Source organism: Budorcas taxicolor, chromosome 20, assembly GCF_023091745.1.
Source record: "Budorcas taxicolor isolate Tak-1 chromosome 20, Takin1.1, whole genome shotgun sequence".
Classification (NCBI taxonomy): Eukaryota; Metazoa; Chordata; class Mammalia; order Artiodactyla; family Bovidae; genus Budorcas; species Budorcas taxicolor.
This window is the reverse complement of record NC_068929.1, coordinates 21,402,501-21,420,006: the sequence shown is the minus strand read 5'-3', so window position 1 is coordinate 21,420,006 and position 17,506 is coordinate 21,402,501. Positions and strand designations below refer to the sequence as shown.

The following is a 17,506-nucleotide window of genomic DNA, read 5'->3' as shown; positions in this document are numbered from 1 at the left end:
CTTTGATGGCTGCAGAGTGTGTGTGTTTGATAAAATAAGAGAATGAATGGTGGCTCTTTGGGCTGATTCGCCTCCTAGTACTTAGGACATGAGACTATTCACCCTCCATCCTTCTGCTTAGGGTGCAGGACAGTCTGTGTGGGTGTGTTCATGAACATCTGGCCACAGAATGGTATGGTATGAAACTGATTTATTGACGTGTGAATCATAGCTGACACAGCTTTCTGAATTGTGGAAAAAACAGATTCATCGAACAGGCCACATCGGACAGTGTTCACTCGAGCCATCGAGGCATGCGATCTCCACTGGCAGGATAGCCACTTGCAGCACATTATCAGCAGTGACCTATACACCAACTACTGTTACCATGACGACACTGAAAACTCCCTCTTTGACTCCCGTGGGTGGCCCCTCTGGCATGGTAAGTGGCCAAACCGGAAAGACATTTCCATGACTTACTTCTTTGTTTAGTTTCTATAGCATTACTGGAGTGGGAGGTGGAGAGTTGAGGGATTCAATGGGAGATGGATGAATGCTTGGCAATAGGAGTTTTTCATTCAAATCCAAGTTCAGAAATGGTTTCTTGTGTCTTTTTAATGGTATTTTGGGGGAAACATCTTACTGTTATATCCCGTTTTTATAGCTATATCTGGTAATGGCAACTTTCCCCCCTTCACTTTCTGTTTTAGAACACGTTCCTACGGCCTGTGCGCGAGTGGATGCGTTGCGTTCTCATGGGTACCCCAGAGAAGCACTGAGACTAGCAATAGCTATTGTTAACACATTGAGACGGCAGCAACAGAAGCAGCTGGAAGTGTTCCGAACCCAGAAAAAAGGTGACTGTGTAGAGGAGTTTGTTTCCACTGGAATGGGGTTCTTGGTGATAATGCCACTAGGTTTCATGCTCTTTGGCGGGGAGAGAGCTTCTACAGTTAGAGCCGTGGCGCTGGCTTCACTCACCGCTCTTTTGAAATGTTTAATAGCCAGCTAATCTGTGACAAGTTTTAGGCATTTTCCCTCTCTGGTTGAATGTTGTGAAACATAAGTTTGTTTACTTTTGTTTCTTAGTTTCCTAAGTTAATTTTTTAAGGGGGAAGTTGTTTTGGGGGTTTTGTTTTGTTTTGTTTTGTTTTTACTGTTTGAGTTATGTAGCATATCTCAATTACCTAAAATGCAAGTTAACCAGATATATTTCATTCTGTGAAGAAATGTTTTAACTGTGACAATAAAGGCTCCAGTGGCAGACTGCCTATGTTTGAATCCTGGCAAGGGGTCCCGGCTGGAGACCTTAGGCATTGACTTGACCTTATCTGTGGACTGGGGCCAGTTGAGAACTTGTCTCCTGGAGTTGAAAGATTAAACTAGTTATTTCCTCACATAATATAGAAGCACTGTAAAACATTTTAATTGTAATAACTTGTACATCAGGACATGATGTGTATTTAAAGTGACCAAATAGAACTCCTGGATTTTTTAGATTCTGTAAATAACCTTTGATGAGCTGTCAACTGACAGAACATATTTAACTCCTCTTTGTCTCAGTTTATTAATCTTTTAAATTTTAAATAAGCATTACTTAGTAATAATAATTACAACAGAGTTATATTACATGCATAAGGCCCTGATCAGAAGAAAGAAATACAATGCTTTCTCTTATTAATCCATGTGCTTCTTTTTCTTCTGTACATGTAGATCTTTTTAATTTTCCTTTGGTATGATTGTTTTGTTTTCACTCTGGAATTTTATATCTTATTCAGAGAGAAGTAGTTTTAGTTGTGATTTTTGTTTTGGCTTATATTTTTATTTTATTCCTTGGGTAATTATACACATATCTAGCATATAGCTGAAAATTATCAAAAGTTGAAGTGGGCTGGAGATTAGACTGTTGTAATATTTTATATCCTCTATATTAAAAGTATTAAAAATGTTAACTAACAGTCATTTTTTGATGAAAGAAAGTTCCAAAGTTACCACATGAGCCGAAAAAGGGGGAGCTCAGATAGGACCGGAATGTCATATCCCTGAAAGTCATTGCTTTGTCCGGTTCCTCATGTTCATCATATCATCGCTGGCTACCAGATATATTTGCAGAATATGTTGTTTGGCCCTTTGCAAAATTTTTCTGAAGTCTCTCCCTTCACCTAAACACATAACAATATATGGCCAAGAGGCGTTTACTTCTGAAAAGTAGAAAGGATAAAAATAGGCTAAGAGAGAACAAAGTATTTTTTATACTGCAACAGGACAGCTTGCTCTTGATGATCATTGGAGTTTTGAAACTTTACTTTATTGCTCTTTACTAAAAAATGTTTTTTAAATGAATTTAATTTAAATGTTACAATATTTAAGAAATACAAAATGTAAAAATGTTAGTTCATGTAGATTAAGTTGAAACACACATTAAGGTATTAATAGCTGCCTTTGAGGTCTCAGATTTGTTTCTCTTTTATCCTTTACAACATGAAAATTTTAAATTCAGACTATTCTTTACTAGTACTACATATCTATTTATCTTTCCCTACTTTATTTTTGTTTGCCCATATTCAGATAATAGGTGTTTTTGTACTGTTACAATTCCAAATTGCTCTAGCAATTCTTTCTTATGGGGCCAAGATTAGTAAATAAAATATCTTGTACATTTTCAATAATACTTGGCATATGTCAACTTTTAAAAAGATTGATATAATTGACATACAACATTGGTTTCAGGTATACAACATGATTCCATATTTATATATGTTTTTAAATGATTGCCACAGTAAGTCTAATACACATACACACATATGGAGAGAGAGAGAGAGAGAGAGAGACAGGTTTGTTGCTAAGAGTAATACTCATGTTTCTGTTTTCATCCTGGTTGTGTATATTAAAAATCAGTGACAGAAACTGACGGGAAAGTCCCTTCCAAGGAATCTAGTGCTCAGTTTCCATAAATTGTAATACATTGTGCCAGCCCATGCTTTATTTTTATGTACTAATAGTTGGTAGTCCAAAACCGAAGACTTCTAAAGGAATATTGAACTTGGTGGAATAGCTCTGTAGCTATTCACAAGCCAATATTTTTCTTGTTTATTTTATATTATATGTAGTTTTTATTGTACTTTCCTTCAAGAACGAACTACTACTATTTATTATTTTAGTAAAGACTTGCATGTAAAGTACTGCATTGTTTACAGAAATGGAGTGTATCCTAAAGTATTTGCAGCTCTGTTCTCAGCACTCTAACTTGAGAATTTTAAAGTTCTAACATTCCCTGAAGAAAATGAAAAGGATACATTCCATCCAAATTATGTTGTCTTCTGTTGTAGTTCCCCTTTGTGGAAAAGTTTCTCTCTTAAATGGCTTACATATCCATGATATAAGGAAGATTCTTGTAAGGTGATAGGGGAGTTCAAGTCTGACCCAGAGTATAGCTGCTCTTTATTAGATGACTCAGTGAGAAGAATATCTTCTTAATAAAGTTGTAGTTAGTTAGCCAATGATAATTCCAGGGGAAATTCTTAGTTCTCTTTAAAGCCACTCCTAGGAGGTGAGGAGAGTTGTCCTTAGCTTCTCAGGTGAAAAGTTGGAATTCATTTTTCCTCATACATTGTAATTTAATAGTGTAAACAATAATGTCAACCTAGTACTCTGGACATGAATTAAATAGATGTTTGAGAGTTTTCCTGGGCAGTTAACACCATTTATATTGATTCACAGATGACCCTTTAGAACTTAAAATGGCTCACAAGTTGGGGTTTTACGAAACCTTGTTTTTTAATTAAAGAGGAATTTTGAATTGAACGTAGCATTAATTTGTGAGGATGCTGCTATTAAATGGTAAAGCCTTTCTTTCCTCTACGTCTCTTCTTATCTCAATTCTCTTTTCTTACACAGAGCTACCCCATAAAAGCATAACCTCAATAACCAATCTGGAGGGCTGGGTTGGACACCCCCTGGACCCCGTGGGCACACTTTTCAGCAGCCTTATGGAAGCCTGCCACACTGACGCCGAAAGCTTCCCTGTGTTCTCAGATTTTACAGGTAAGAATAAAACATAAAAATAAAACAATGAAAACATTGACGTTCACCTCATGTGCTTCCCCCCCAAACCCTGAATGGCATTCGCCACTGACCGTTGTTCTTCACTGTTTCTTTTATGAATCCATGTAGTTCACAGGACTAGCAGTCAACAGGAAATGGGACTCCCACTTTTTAGGCAGGCTTCTCAAACTGGGAAAAGTCCTGGAGTTGACAGTTGGCAGCATGTATCAAGAACCTACAACTATGCATTCCCTTCTAATCAGTGATTGTATATCTAAGAGTTTATCTGTGTTTCTTACTGTTTTCCAGCATAGAGATATAGAATAAGGATATATCATATGGCAGGGAAGACGGTTGGTACCTTTGCTGCCGCCATGACTGGATTAGCTTGGAGAGTTAATTATCTAGCCTGTGGTGGTTGCCCTCGTGGGTTTTGGTGACCCAAACTCTTATCAGGAGGGTGAGGGTATGACTCTCAATCTACTTTCCTTGGGAGTTTGACAGTTGAAGTTTGTTAAGAATTTCTAAATAGAAGCACCTTAACAGTGATAAGACAATGTTCAAAGAATCGTTCTCTTTTGACAACTGATGACTCTGATAACAAAAAGGACCATGAAATTGAGTTACATATATGTTGTGTTCTCTACTGTTTTTATTATAAATTACAACATTATGGTAATAAAAGTATGAAAAATTTTCAATTCTAGGTTTTAAGAAATTGGTAACTATTACAGTCATGTAATTTTACTCTTGGTTAATTAAAAATTTGTTTACTGTTAAGTATTCTTAGTATCTCTTCTTAGATTTATGGTTTTCTTTGGTGATTCCTTTTTAAGTGAGAGAAAAATATTTGTACTGTGCTTTCCCCAGAACATACACATTTAGTCAGTTGATGGTCATTTTTTTAAAAGATACTGGAAAACTATATACTTTAACATGGTTTTCCAGCTTTCTTGGAGCTAAGTCAATAATTCGTTTAAGAGTTCTGGGTAAAATATTAATAGATTGTGCCTGTCAGAGCATCTGCAAAAGTAGTTTCTGAACTCTGATTTCTTCTGTGACAGAGAGTATGGGACAGTGCAAGTCTCTGGAATACCAGCATCTACCTGCACACAAATTCCTAGAAGAAGGGGAATCCTATCTAACGCTGGCTGTGGAAGTAGCCCTAATAGGGCTGGGACAGCAGCGGGTCATGCCTGATGGGCTGTACACCCAGGAGAAGGTTTGCCGCAATGAGGAACAGCTCATCTCCAAGCTTCAGGAGATTGAATTGGATGACACACTGGTGAAAATTTTTCGCAAGCAAGCAGTCTTCCTATTAGAAGGTAACTGATAACTTCTCCACTTGTTTAGCCCATTTTATTTAGGCACTCTGCTTTCTTCTGTTGGGAATACTGTTTGCGTATATTTAATACAGTAGTTATCCTGATTGTATGGTCGCTGAGTGTCACAGGCATGCTCATTCTCCAAAAAGTAGTATCACTTAATAAAAATGTACAGATGTTTAGATGTTTATTATTTATTAGGTGGTCATGTAAGCAGTGAACCTGCTAGAAGTGAGCCCTATTTGAATGTCACAAGCTTTGAAAAGGACTGTTTTTATTTAAACTGTTGTTCTTGAGATAAATGTAAATTTGATATTTAGTGAATTATTGCTGGTAGCCATATTCCTTTGATATATTAAGTAAGAAAATGGAAATTGGTTGGCATTCCTCCAAATTATTGGCTGTTACATGACTTCTGGATTTTGAACCTGACATTTGCACGTGCTGATAAAGGACCAACAACTGTAGCAGTGAATTTTCACTGTGCTAATTATTTCAGAAAATTCATTAGGTGTAGATTCATCAAGGTAAAAGTTTCATAGAATCTCTAAGGCAAAGTCAAGTTTTCTTCTTTCTGTAAGGTCAAGAGAAAAGTGAAAATATTAGTTGCTCAGTCATGTCCATCTTTCTGTGACCCCATGGACTGTAGCCTGCCAGGCTCCTCTGTCTGTGGAATTCTCCAGGCAAGAATACTGGAATGGGTAGCCATTCCTCTCTCCTGGGATCTTCCTGACCCAGGGATTGAACGCCAGCTCCTGCACTGCAAACAGATTCTTTACCATCTGAGCCAAACAGACAAATCCCCAAATTTTAACTGATATTTTTTAAAATGTTTTTTCCTTGTCAACAATAAGTGTACTTAATGTGGCAGCCTACTCTTTTACTGGAGAAGGAAATGGCAACCCACTCCAGTATTCTTACCTGGTGAGTCCCATGGACAGAGCAGCCTGGTGGGCTACAGTCAATGGGGTCACACAGAGTCAGACAAGACTGAGGCAGCTTAGCATTAGAAATCGTTTACACAGATTTGGGAGATGTCAGAATTTTTTAATTGCTTCCATCTCTCAAGTACATGTGTTATTTTTGTGAGATTCTCTGTGATTGATAAGCTCATAGAATATGGTTTATTTGTCTTATATTTGGAATGACTATACTTAGGGAAGGGATTTAGAGAAAATAGCATTTCAAAACCTCTCTTATATGTCCAAAGCTAAAGATCTAGTTGAAAAAAATTTTTTTCATTAAATGCACTTTACATTTATATGTTTTAGAAATGCAGGTTTTTTTATGCTGGCTCTTAGTAACTCTTGGTAAACTGCCTTTTGATTTTCATTATCCTGAAGGAATAGAAGAGGATGTGTGCTTTTCAAAGTTGATAGTGTCTGATACCTGTTCATCACTTACTTATCTATATGTCTTCATGTTCATTACTTATGAATATTTTTAAACTTTGTTTTACTCTTTGATTAGTCCATACTTTCTGGTTAAACATTTTAATTAGAACTATGCCCGATAAGGAGTGCTGATGACTTATCCCAGCCTCCTCTCCTTTCCCAGCCTTGCTCAGCCCACAAAGAGTGGGTGGTGCAGGACAGGAAGAAGTCCAAGGGGAAGCCAAGGGGCCATTTCTATAAACTCCAAAAGATAAGTGCTCCATGACAGAATCAGCTGCACTGGGCACCAAGCTCTTGATGCACTGATGCTCTGTGAATTTCAGGGGCAGATTAGTTAGCGGACTTAAGTATCTGAAAAAGAGGAAGCAGTGGCCCTGTATTGTTGCTGAGTGTTAGTCACTTCTGGACATACTGCGGGCATACTGGAAAAACACTTCTGGGGGACTTAACTTCCGAATTTCAGTTTTTCACTTTTCAGTACACTGATTATTCATTGACAAATAATTCTGTGATACCTGACTCAGTGTTTTGCTTGTTGGGAAGTGCTGTTATATTGATTATGCATCCTGGCTTTCCCTGCATAGTACAGAAAGGGAACTTGATGGTTTAAGGGAAATGCTGAAAGGAAATGGGGGAGAGATAAAGAAGAAAAATAGATGTTTGCTATAATTAGTCCTTAATAAAGTAGAGTTCATGTCTTACTCTGCTCAAGCTGCCATAAAAAAATACTACAAGTTAGATGCTTAAACAACAGCAGTTTATTTCTCACAGTTTTGGAGGCTGAGAAGTCCAAGGTCGAGGCGCTCGCTAATTCAGTTTCTGGTGAGGGCCCTCCTCCTGCTTGCGCAGGGCTGCCTTCTCTCTGAGTTCTCACAAGGAAGAGACAGCATTCACTCTGTCTCTTCTTACGGGACACTAATTCTGCTGGACCAGGTCAGGTCCCCTATGACCTCATTTAACCTTAATTACTTCCATAAAGGCCCTATCTTCAAATACACTCACGTTGGGAGTTAGGGCTTTAACACAGGAATTTGAGAGGAGGGCAAGCCTTCAGTCTATAATAGTAACAAATAATTTGGCCTCATATGAACTAAAGATAAAAACTGTAATGCTATATCAACTTTTTACTAATATCAGATCAGTAAAACATTTTTAAATATCTTTAGTTTGTCTTGGTAAAAAAGTGGTCTACATGACTTTTAAAGTACTTAAATAAGGAACAGTTCAAAACTGCTAACCAAAGAATGAAACAATGACATTTAAAAACAACTTCTGTTAGTTTAAAATGATCTAAAATATATCATGCTCTTACCGGAGTGCCCAGTTCAATAACTCCTCTCACCGTTTACTCTAAACTGCATTTCTTGCATTCTAAACCCTTCACCAGACTTAGTTTTCTCATGGAAATCAAGTGTATTATGTTCTTTGAGCAGTAATGTGATGGTTCATAATTCTGGAGTCATGAAACCAATGTTACCCAAAGGTGACGTAGAAACTAATTTACAAAACACTTTACAGTAACTAGACCTCACAGTACCTAAGCGGAAAGTAGTTGAACTAACCACTGTGGTTTCCTTTCAAAATTTGTTTTAAAAGTTGGTATTGCCCTTCGTAAGGTAGCAAGCATTTAGAGAGCACAAAGGGGAAGTCAGCTCTGCCACGATGCCTGTCATAACTTCTGAGAAATGAATTTTGATAGCTTCAATATAAGTTTGCTTTTGAAATTGATCTTTTGAAGCCCAAATGGTGGCAGACTCAGTTACTTTTTTCTTTTGCTTATGGTGAGTATTATTCTATTTTTTATTATTAATCACTTTCTGAGAATTAACATCTATTTCTCCTTATTAAAAGCAGTAATACTTAAAAGTCTTTGTACTGGAATTTGTGGTTCAGAATCTCCATCCCTCACCCTGAAGCAGAGCACTCTTTTCTGGAAACCTGGCTTATCTGTGCCCCTACAGCTGAGTCTGGAGCAGGTTCCAAAGTGAAGCTGTAGAGTCATCTGTGTATTTGAAAATCTGGATGCTTAGATCTCACACATTGAGAGAGGGCCTGTCTTAAGTTCAGTGAGGTTTCCTGCTTCCTTATGTCCCGGAGCAGTTGTAATGTGAACAAGCTCCGCCCCCCAGTTGTGTGATTCTCCTTTCAGCTGTGCTGCAGGGAGTTGTTCCTGAAGTGAGTCTGATGTCGTATACTCTACCCTGTAGCATCATTTCTGACTTAAGAATCGTATTCATTTCAATCACGTCACTTAGATTACATTCTTCACTAGATTAACACTGTTTATAACTTTACATAAGAAATTTATACTTTACAAGAAGTCTTAGTTCCTTGTTTAAGAATGTAAAATGTATATGCTCTCTTCCTACAGCCGGCCCATATAGTGGTTTAGGCGAAATAATCCATCGGGAGAGTGTTCCAATGCACACATTTGCCAAGTATCTCTTCACCTCTCTCCTACCTCATGATGCTGAACTGGCATACAAAATTGCACTGAGAGCAATGCGGTACGTATTCCGCCCCGTGGGCAGAGGCGATCCAAATCCCCACCAGGAAAAATGGCTGTTAGCTAACTTCTCGCTCATCCATGTTTCTTGTAGGCAGCAGGAATCTGAAGAGGCTATTCGTGCTTCTTGAGTTGTGGCGGTGGTAGTTTGTTGCCTCGTTTGCCTTTTGTTTTAAAGTAAGGGAAAGAGGGTATTTTTGTCGGCCGTCACACTCACGTTCACGTGGCTTTATCCTACTTTGTCTTGAAGCTAGAATTTGAGACTAGAGAACAACTTCAGGTTGGGTTTAGTCACAAGGCAGCAACCTTCCTAAATAACTCATTATTTTGAAAAAATTAGATTTTTGAAACAGTGGTAAATAATACATATACTTGGCTGAATATAATAATTGAGGAAGCCCTTCACACCTGCTGCAGTTATACATTCCCGTCAGTAGTGCAGGAGAGCCATCTTGGCACGGAAACACCTTTGCACTCAACTGGAGAATGAGAGAAGGTGGGAGCTCTGTCTGGCATGGACGGCATCCCAGTTCAGGGGTCGTCCAGGATTTGCCTGCCTCGGCTCTGTTCCCATCACCCTCAGTCCCTTTTTCAGTAATAATAATTAGAACACGTTGTCCTCTGCTGCTGACTTTTCTGTTTTCCTTTATAAAGTCAGTTCACAAAGTAATTATTTTCATCATGAATTTGTGCTAGCTGAATATTTTTTAATGCATTCAAGATTGCATTTTTCAATCTTATATATAGTCTTTTAAACTTTAAGGATCTGAAAGAAATAATCTACTTTCTTAAAACGTGAGCTTTTTCCTTTTGTCTTTGTTTTTTTTTTTTTAATCAACGCACTTGTTAAAGTGCAGATCAGACCCTGTTATTGCCACCTAAAGACATACCTCCAACTTGAGATGTTGGAAAATAGTTTGATTCCACAGAAACTTTTTAGCCAGGCATTCAAAAACAGTGCCTTTCCTGTATAACTTAAAAATCACAGGAGTCCTCTTTTTTATGCAGCAATAGAGTGTGTATTCATGTATGTATTTTTTGTCCCTGTGTGTCATTGTGAATGGAGGCGGCTGCTGCTGCGTTGCTTCAGTCGTGTCCGACTCTGTGCGACCCCATGGACGGCAGCCCACCAGGCTCCCCGATCCCTGGGATTCTCCAGGCAAGAACACTGGAGTGGGTTGCCATTTCCTTCTCCAGTGCGTGAAAGTGAAAAGATAAAGTGAAGTCGCTCAGTCGTGTCCAAGTCTTCGCGACCCCATGGACTGCAGCCCTCCAGGCTCCTCCATCCATGGGAGTCTCCAGGCAGGAGTACTGGAGTGGGGTGCCATCGTGTATGGAGGCTAACATCTTTTAATTTGACATGCTTTCTTGCCAACATGAAATCTCATTAACATATCAGAAAAACCTTAAAAGTTCTCTTGTCTATTTTTTAAATATATAAAAAAATAACTAACATAAGCAAAAGTCCACCACCAAATTACTTTATACCACTTGGTTTGTATTTTAGAGCACAATTTTATAAGTACGTTCCTATTCCTATTTTTGGAAGCTGACAGATGAAGACAGGTGCTCTGCTCTGTACTAAGATTTGTGCTCCTGTGCAAAGGGAAGGATGCTAATGTTGTGATGCCACCAGATGCTATTGCCTCAAATCCTGTTAAGTTTAAGGGTAAAATGGCGTAAGGTTTCTCTGTGCTTCTGGCTTATGTGAAGGTATCTATCAGGAGGGAAGAGGCTTACTTTTCTAACACTCAGAAACTCACCTATGTCTGCCCTCGGTGGCTGCCAAGGCAGAATGTTCATGGGGAATTTTAGCAGGGCACAGGGGAATTGTTACCACTTCTTTTCCACCTGCCACATGCCCTCAGCCCAAGGGCTGCTGTGGGAGGGAGGTGGTGTGAACTATTAGAGCATCTCTAGTATGCTAGGCCAGAGAAAGCAATGGCACCCCACTCCAGCACTCTTGCCTGGAAAATCCCATGGACGGAGGAGCCTGGTGGGCCGCAGTCCATGGGGTCGCTAAGAGTTGGGCACGACTGAGCGACTTCACTTTCATACATTGGAGAAGGAAATGGCAACCCACTCCAGTGTTCTTGCCTGGAGAATCCCAGGGACGGGGGAGCTCATGGGCTGCCGTCTCTGGGGTCACACAGAGTCGGACACGACTGAAGTGACTTAGCAGCAGCAGCAGCAGTATACTAGGCGGAGAAGGTACTGGCACCCCACTCCAGTACTCTTGCCTGGAAAATCCCATGGATGGAGGAGCCTGGTAGGCTGCAGTCCACGGGGTCTCTTAAGAGTCGGACACGACTGAGCGACTTCCCTTTCACGCGTTGGAGAAGAAAATGGCAACCCATGCCAGTGTTCTTGTCTGGAGAATCCCAGGGACGGGGGAGCCTGGTGGGCTGCCGTCTCTGGGGTCGCACAGAGTCGGACACGACTGAAGTGACTTAGCAGCAGTATGCTAGGAGTGAATGTTCTTCTGGATGGATTCTGATACTGTTTCCAGCCTCTGGGAACAGCCAGGGGAACAGGAAGGAAAAGAGACGTGTGGCTTACTTGCTTCTTAGTCTTTCTAGAAAGAGAGGGGAAGTCCTGAAGAAAAGTGCTTTCACAATCATTTTCCCATCTTTCCAGGAATGTTGACTAGTTTCCTCTACGGCAACTCTGGAAAGATCTGTCTGTGAATATAAGGATATTCCGGATTTTTAAAAGGCTAACTAGCAACCCCACCAAAATTCTCACTACTAAATTGCCACCGTCTAATCTCTATGTCCCTACATAAAAGGAAAAGGGAGGGAGGCATTTGATCTGTCAGAGCAGTAACTGCTGTTGGGCGAGGCCCCAAGCCCAGCGTCACACTCGAGCCCGCAGACCCCTCCTGGCCCCCAGCTCTTACTCCACAGTCCCTGACACTGGCGTACTTGAGTGAAGGTCAGTATTTTTGATGGCTGTTAAAAAAAAAACTATTGCGGTTACAGCTACTCTGCTAATCTCGTTGGTGCTTGTATTTGGACGAGACCACTAAGCATGTGCTTTGTTTCAGTAGTTGTTCTTTATAAGTCAACATTCTTAAAGACAGATTGATTAAAATAAGAAATGGTGCTGAGTTTGTAAGACTGTCAAGGGACAAATACTCAGATCATTTGCACTCATCATCTGTAATGTGATTGATATAACATTTTCTGACTACAAATTTCTGAAGTATAAGGAACTAATTCTGCACAAAGGATGAATATATGGATAGGAAGTCATTTTTGTTTTGCTTTCCCTCTCATTTTAGGAAGTTAAACTTATTTGTCTCAGCTATACAGTGATCCCTAACTCTTTATCATCTCAATCTTAAATATCCACTTCACTATCAGTTTCTTTTGATTTTTATTTTTCAGTGAATTATAAGGTTCAGAAATTTTACAGTAGGTAAACACTAAGACTTGTGTTTCAAAGCTCTCTATTGTTACATATCTTCATTTCCTTGAATATTGCCATTTTCTGAATGATGCTAAAGAAAGGAAACCCTTAGGTTTAGATAGTGAGCCATTAATGAGGTAACTTTAGCATCCGGACAGCAGAGCATAGCTGTACCAGCTCTCCCCTCACCAAGGACCTGAGCAGTCTCTCCCAGCGTGTCCTCTCTCCTCTGGCTTCCGGCCAGTCCCTGTGGCCCAGGTGGTAACTGAGCGCTGCCTGCCTTGTCTTATCATTACAGGTTGCTAGTATTGGAATCTACTGCTCCAACGGGAGACCTCACCCGCCCACACCACATTGCATCAGTTGTTCCCAACCGATACCCTCGCTGGTTCACTCTAAGCCACATAGAATCCCAGCAGTGTGAGCTGGCGTCCACTATGCTAACTGCAGCCAAAGGTACTGGGTCATCCTGAGGTCTTGTGATTATTTCGTGAATTTGCCTCTTTAAGGGTCATGTTTTCCATCACATTCTCAGTGGTGGAGGTTATGTTGTAAAGGATTCTTTTCTTTAGATGTTAGCTTAGGAAGCAAAACAGGTGCTACTCATTTGAGCCAACATTTTCCTCATTTAACTGCATCGTTAAACTTGCTCCTAGCAGAGTTCAGGTTTAGTCACTATGGCATGTAAATGGTGGGTGAGCTCCCGAAGCAGATTAAAGAGTTGGGTTCCATTTTTTTCTCCCTGAAATATTCACCAGAAATACATCAGTAGGAACCTGAGAGAACGATTTGCTGTCTCTTATTGGTTCTGGTTCACACTTGCCTTTAGTCACTGAGGGTGTGTCTCGGTGTATCTTTTTTTCAAGGTGGAATGCACAGATATTGCAATAACCTTGAGACACTTAGTTGGGCCATCTGTGAACATTACGTGTAAATTAAGTTGTGCTTTGTGTCTTGTTCCTTTTTAAACTCCCTTTGGGTGTGTGTGTATGGTTTTTTTGTTTGTTTTGCTCTGCCTTGATTCCATTTCCCCCTGTTCACTGCAGGTGATGTTCGGAGGCTGGAAACAGTGTTAGAATCCATCCAGAAAAACATTCACTCCTCATCCCACATCTTCAAGCTTGCCCAGGATGCATTTAAAATAGCAACTCTCATGGACAGTTTGCCAGACATCACTCTTTTGAAAGTGTCTCTGGAGCTGGGCCTGCAGGTACGTGACTGTGGTTTTTCCTGGGGTGACAAGGGCTGCTAATAAAAGCATCATCCTCAGACTGTGTCTGCTTGTTGGGTGTTTCAGTGCAAGCACATGACTCTTTGGTGCACAGGTCTGCTAGACCTCAGGAGAGCACTGCGCTTCACATAGTCGTTCCCAGCTGAGCCACACTGCAGCTGCATGTGTAGGACTGTGCAGTTTAGAAGCCCTGTTGGTGTCTTTCAACAAAAAAAGCATCTTCTGTATTAGAGCCTTAACCTCAATGTTTCTCCTTTAATGAATAAAGAAGAGTTATTCCTGTACATGACTTAAGCTCTCGTGTGTAATAAAGAGTCAATTGTTAGGGTTCTATTTTTAGAGGAAGTATGGATATTTATTGATGTTTTTTCATTTTCATAACAGATGGACAGTTCGTCTCCTTTTTATAACCCTGAGAAAATTAGGTAAAGGAAGAGGGATTGGGTCTGGTTTCAGCTTCAGCAAGCATGCTTAGACATATTGTCAAGGACACTTTGAATTAGTTATTTAAGTAGATGTTGCTTCCTCAGAGTATCTGAAAAGATTACTGTATAAATCAGGAACTGAAAAGTTTATGTTTCTACTTTTCTCAGGGAATCCCTATTAACATTTGTGTTTTTCCCTCCATAAAAAAGCAGTAAAAGAAATTGCCACTTTCTGATTTTCTAAAGTATGGGGATTAGAATGCCCTGGTTAGATGATTCATACAGTTTTCTAGTTATGGCTTCTCCTTTCAGTGATTAATAAGGTTAAAGAATTAGATTACAGGAGAATGCCCTTGCCATATATATAGTACTCTACAAGTAGAGGGCATGGGAAATTATACTTAAAGCTATATGATGACATTTTAGAAGTTTCTTTTTAAAAATAACTTCATACTGTTTGGCTTATTTTTGTTATTTGCCTCAGAGATATGATGCAGAAAGAGCCATTAACATGAGCTTTCTGGCTATTTGGAATTCTGGCAGATTATTCTGGTAGATTACTAGGAGCTTGCTCCCTGCTTCATTCTTCCTGGGACCCAGGAAGCAATCCCATAGACCTTTCCAAGAGAGTATTATCTTCCTAGAGGTTCTGAATCTTAAAAAATGAGGGAAGCAGAAAGATATGGTTGATTTTATTTAGGAATCTGTTAGAAAGTAAAAAACAAAATTAGATTGCTAATGATGCCAAAGGTGATTTCCTTCTATAGAGTTGTGCTTATCTTCTTAATCACCAGGAAGGAACAACCAGAGGTTGAAGAAATAACTAAAACAGTTATTTTTTTAAAAAATGGAAGGTTCTCAGTCAGAATTGATTCATGAGGTGGCTCAGAGATTCAGAAGCATGGAATGTTAAAGATGGGGAGGAGAAGAGCACATGGGCCATGTTTAATGTGCCAGTCCAGCCTTTGAGTTTTGCAGACGAGAAAAGTGGTTGATTGAGTGGCTTGCCCAGGATGCCACATCTAGCCAGTCGGCCCACCAGGAGTAGAACACAAACCTCCTGCCTCCTAGGCTGGGACAAGACCAGCGAGGGAAGCCGTAGACAAATCCAAGTTCATTTGCAGAGCTTTGCTCCAAATAAGGCTCTCCATCCTCCTGGTAGTAGGGAGTGTGCCTAGTATTAACAATTTATACCTTGGGGTGAACTGTTTTCTTTTTCATTGACTTGGTATAACCTTCCAAAGCATTCTGTTATCCTGTCTTTATAGGTTATGCGAATGACACTGTCAACCTTAAATTGGCGGCGACGGGAGATGGTGAGGTGGCTGGTAACGTGTGCTACTGAAGTGGGTAGGTAGAATCAGAAGGGAGCTTCCCCAGGTGCCTTGTGGTCAGGTTCAACTTGTCATCTCCAGATACATACAGGAACATTTTCACTCTTTCACTTTGGCGTCTCCAAGGCTCCTGCCCCTTCCAGCAACCTACAGGGCCTCCCTTCCCCCCACCCTCCCTTCCACCTCTAGTTATACCCCCTTGCACTGCGCCTGTCACATCTGTGGGGCTCCAGTGTCTTATCTAAAGTGGAATAGGCCAGGGAGTAAACCCTGTGTATTCAGTTGTTCTGTCACACTTAAGGTGCCTTTAGTAGCTTCTTGTGATAATCAGAGTTACAGTTTTCATATTCCAGAAATGGAATGAATGTGAAACTTTGGTAGGAGGGAAACCATCTTTGAAAATACCTTCAGACTCTGGGTTAGGGGTTCACAGCACTTCAGTGAAAATAATATAAAGTTATCTCATTGCTCTGAGTTTTTCCTTCATTATCTGAGGGCATTTCTCAAGGTACCCAGCAGAGAAGTGACCACTGGGTGTGGTTTAGGTGCGCGTTCAGATGTATGAGAATTTTTAGGAGCCACAAGAAGATCTGGGCTGCACATACAGGTGCAGTTTGTGAAACCCTTCAGCCAACTAGCTCCTCTCTGCAGCAGTGAGTCAGAACTAAAAAGCCCAGACATTACTGTTGAGAATGCCAACACAAACCAAATAGTGGCTGTTTAAAATGAATGTTGGTTAAACAGCCACCATTTCTTCCCGTTTGCATCAGAAAAGGATATATACCTCTTGCTAAGAATACGCTGCCACCTCAGTGTGTATCTAAAGACTGACACAGCAGATACCGTAAAAGCATTTTCCTTGTTGTTTTTCTTTTGTTAATCTATAATGGTATGTTATCTTGGAAAGCAGGAAATTGGTCTCAATATAAAAGTTATATTATCGGCGTGATGCTTTAGTACATCAATACAAAGATAATACCTGTTCAAAAACTACCACACCCTACCCTGCACCAAGACAGAGGCCTAATTCCTCTTAGATTTAGTGCCTGCTTTTTAAATGGCTCACATGTAGGATTTTCCTACAGCTGAGGCACATTGATCTGTGTACTTAGAATGACAGTTAAACCTTGTCATCCATTTCAAACATTTGAGTCATCTGTATGTCTGCTTCTGTTGACTTTTTTCTCTCTGATTACAGGTCACATTTCCTTGCTTCTTTGTGTGTTTAATCATTTTGTACTATGTGTACTTTAAACTTGGGCACACACACACACATATCACATAAAGACTCCCTATTCTGGTGAGAGTTGTACTTTCTCTGACTCACAGTCTGTAGTGGGAAACTGACAGGAGGCCCCAGTGAACTGGAACTCACTAGCAAAAAGCCATTGTCTGAAATGGCAAGCAAGCAGCAGCACAGCGCAAATACCAGCTACCGATAGGATTCGTTCTTTATTACAGGAAGTTCATGTTCCTTAGGCATTTCACTGAATAACAATCTATCATAACCTTGTTCTAAAAGGTTGCTCCCAGGCACATTACCTTACAGGATTTTCTGGCCGGGCTCATGTTCTGTGATAGTTAACAGTGGAAGCATTGATTAAAGAGTGGAAGTAAGGCGAGACCCCCGGGCAGCCAGTCAGTAATGGGGCTTCTCTGTGTTCTTGGCAGGTGTCTATGCCCTGGACAGCATCATGCAGAGCTGGTTTACGCTCTTTACTCCCACCGAAGCCACAAGTATTGTTGCCACCACTGTGATGTCCAACAGCACCATCGTCCGCCTCCACCTGGACTGCCACCAGCAGGAAAAGCTGGCCAGCAGCGCCCGGACACTCGCGCTGCAGTGTGCCATGAAGG

The 17,506-nt window shown here is 40.4% G+C and overlaps 1 protein-coding gene across 1 annotated transcript in view; it reads left to right on the top strand.

Moving 5' to 3' along the window:
- ZSWIM6 (zinc finger SWIM-type containing 6) overlaps positions 1–17,506 on the top strand; it is a 208,093-nt gene that overhangs the window by 189,910 nt on the left and 677 nt on the right. The window contains exons 6-14 of the mRNA XM_052659213.1: positions 245–421; positions 690–836; positions 3,877–4,023; positions 5,088–5,348; positions 9,114–9,249; positions 12,958–13,115; positions 13,706–13,869; positions 15,584–15,665; positions 17,321–17,506. The exon at positions 17,321–17,506 is cut by the window's right edge and continues 677 nt beyond it. Coding sequence (XP_052515173.1) covers positions 245–421; positions 690–836; positions 3,877–4,023; positions 5,088–5,348; positions 9,114–9,249; positions 12,958–13,115; positions 13,706–13,869; positions 15,584–15,665; positions 17,321–17,506 — 1,458 coding nt within the window. The remainder of the gene's footprint in view (positions 1–244; positions 422–689; positions 837–3,876; positions 4,024–5,087; positions 5,349–9,113; positions 9,250–12,957; positions 13,116–13,705; positions 13,870–15,583; positions 15,666–17,320) is intronic.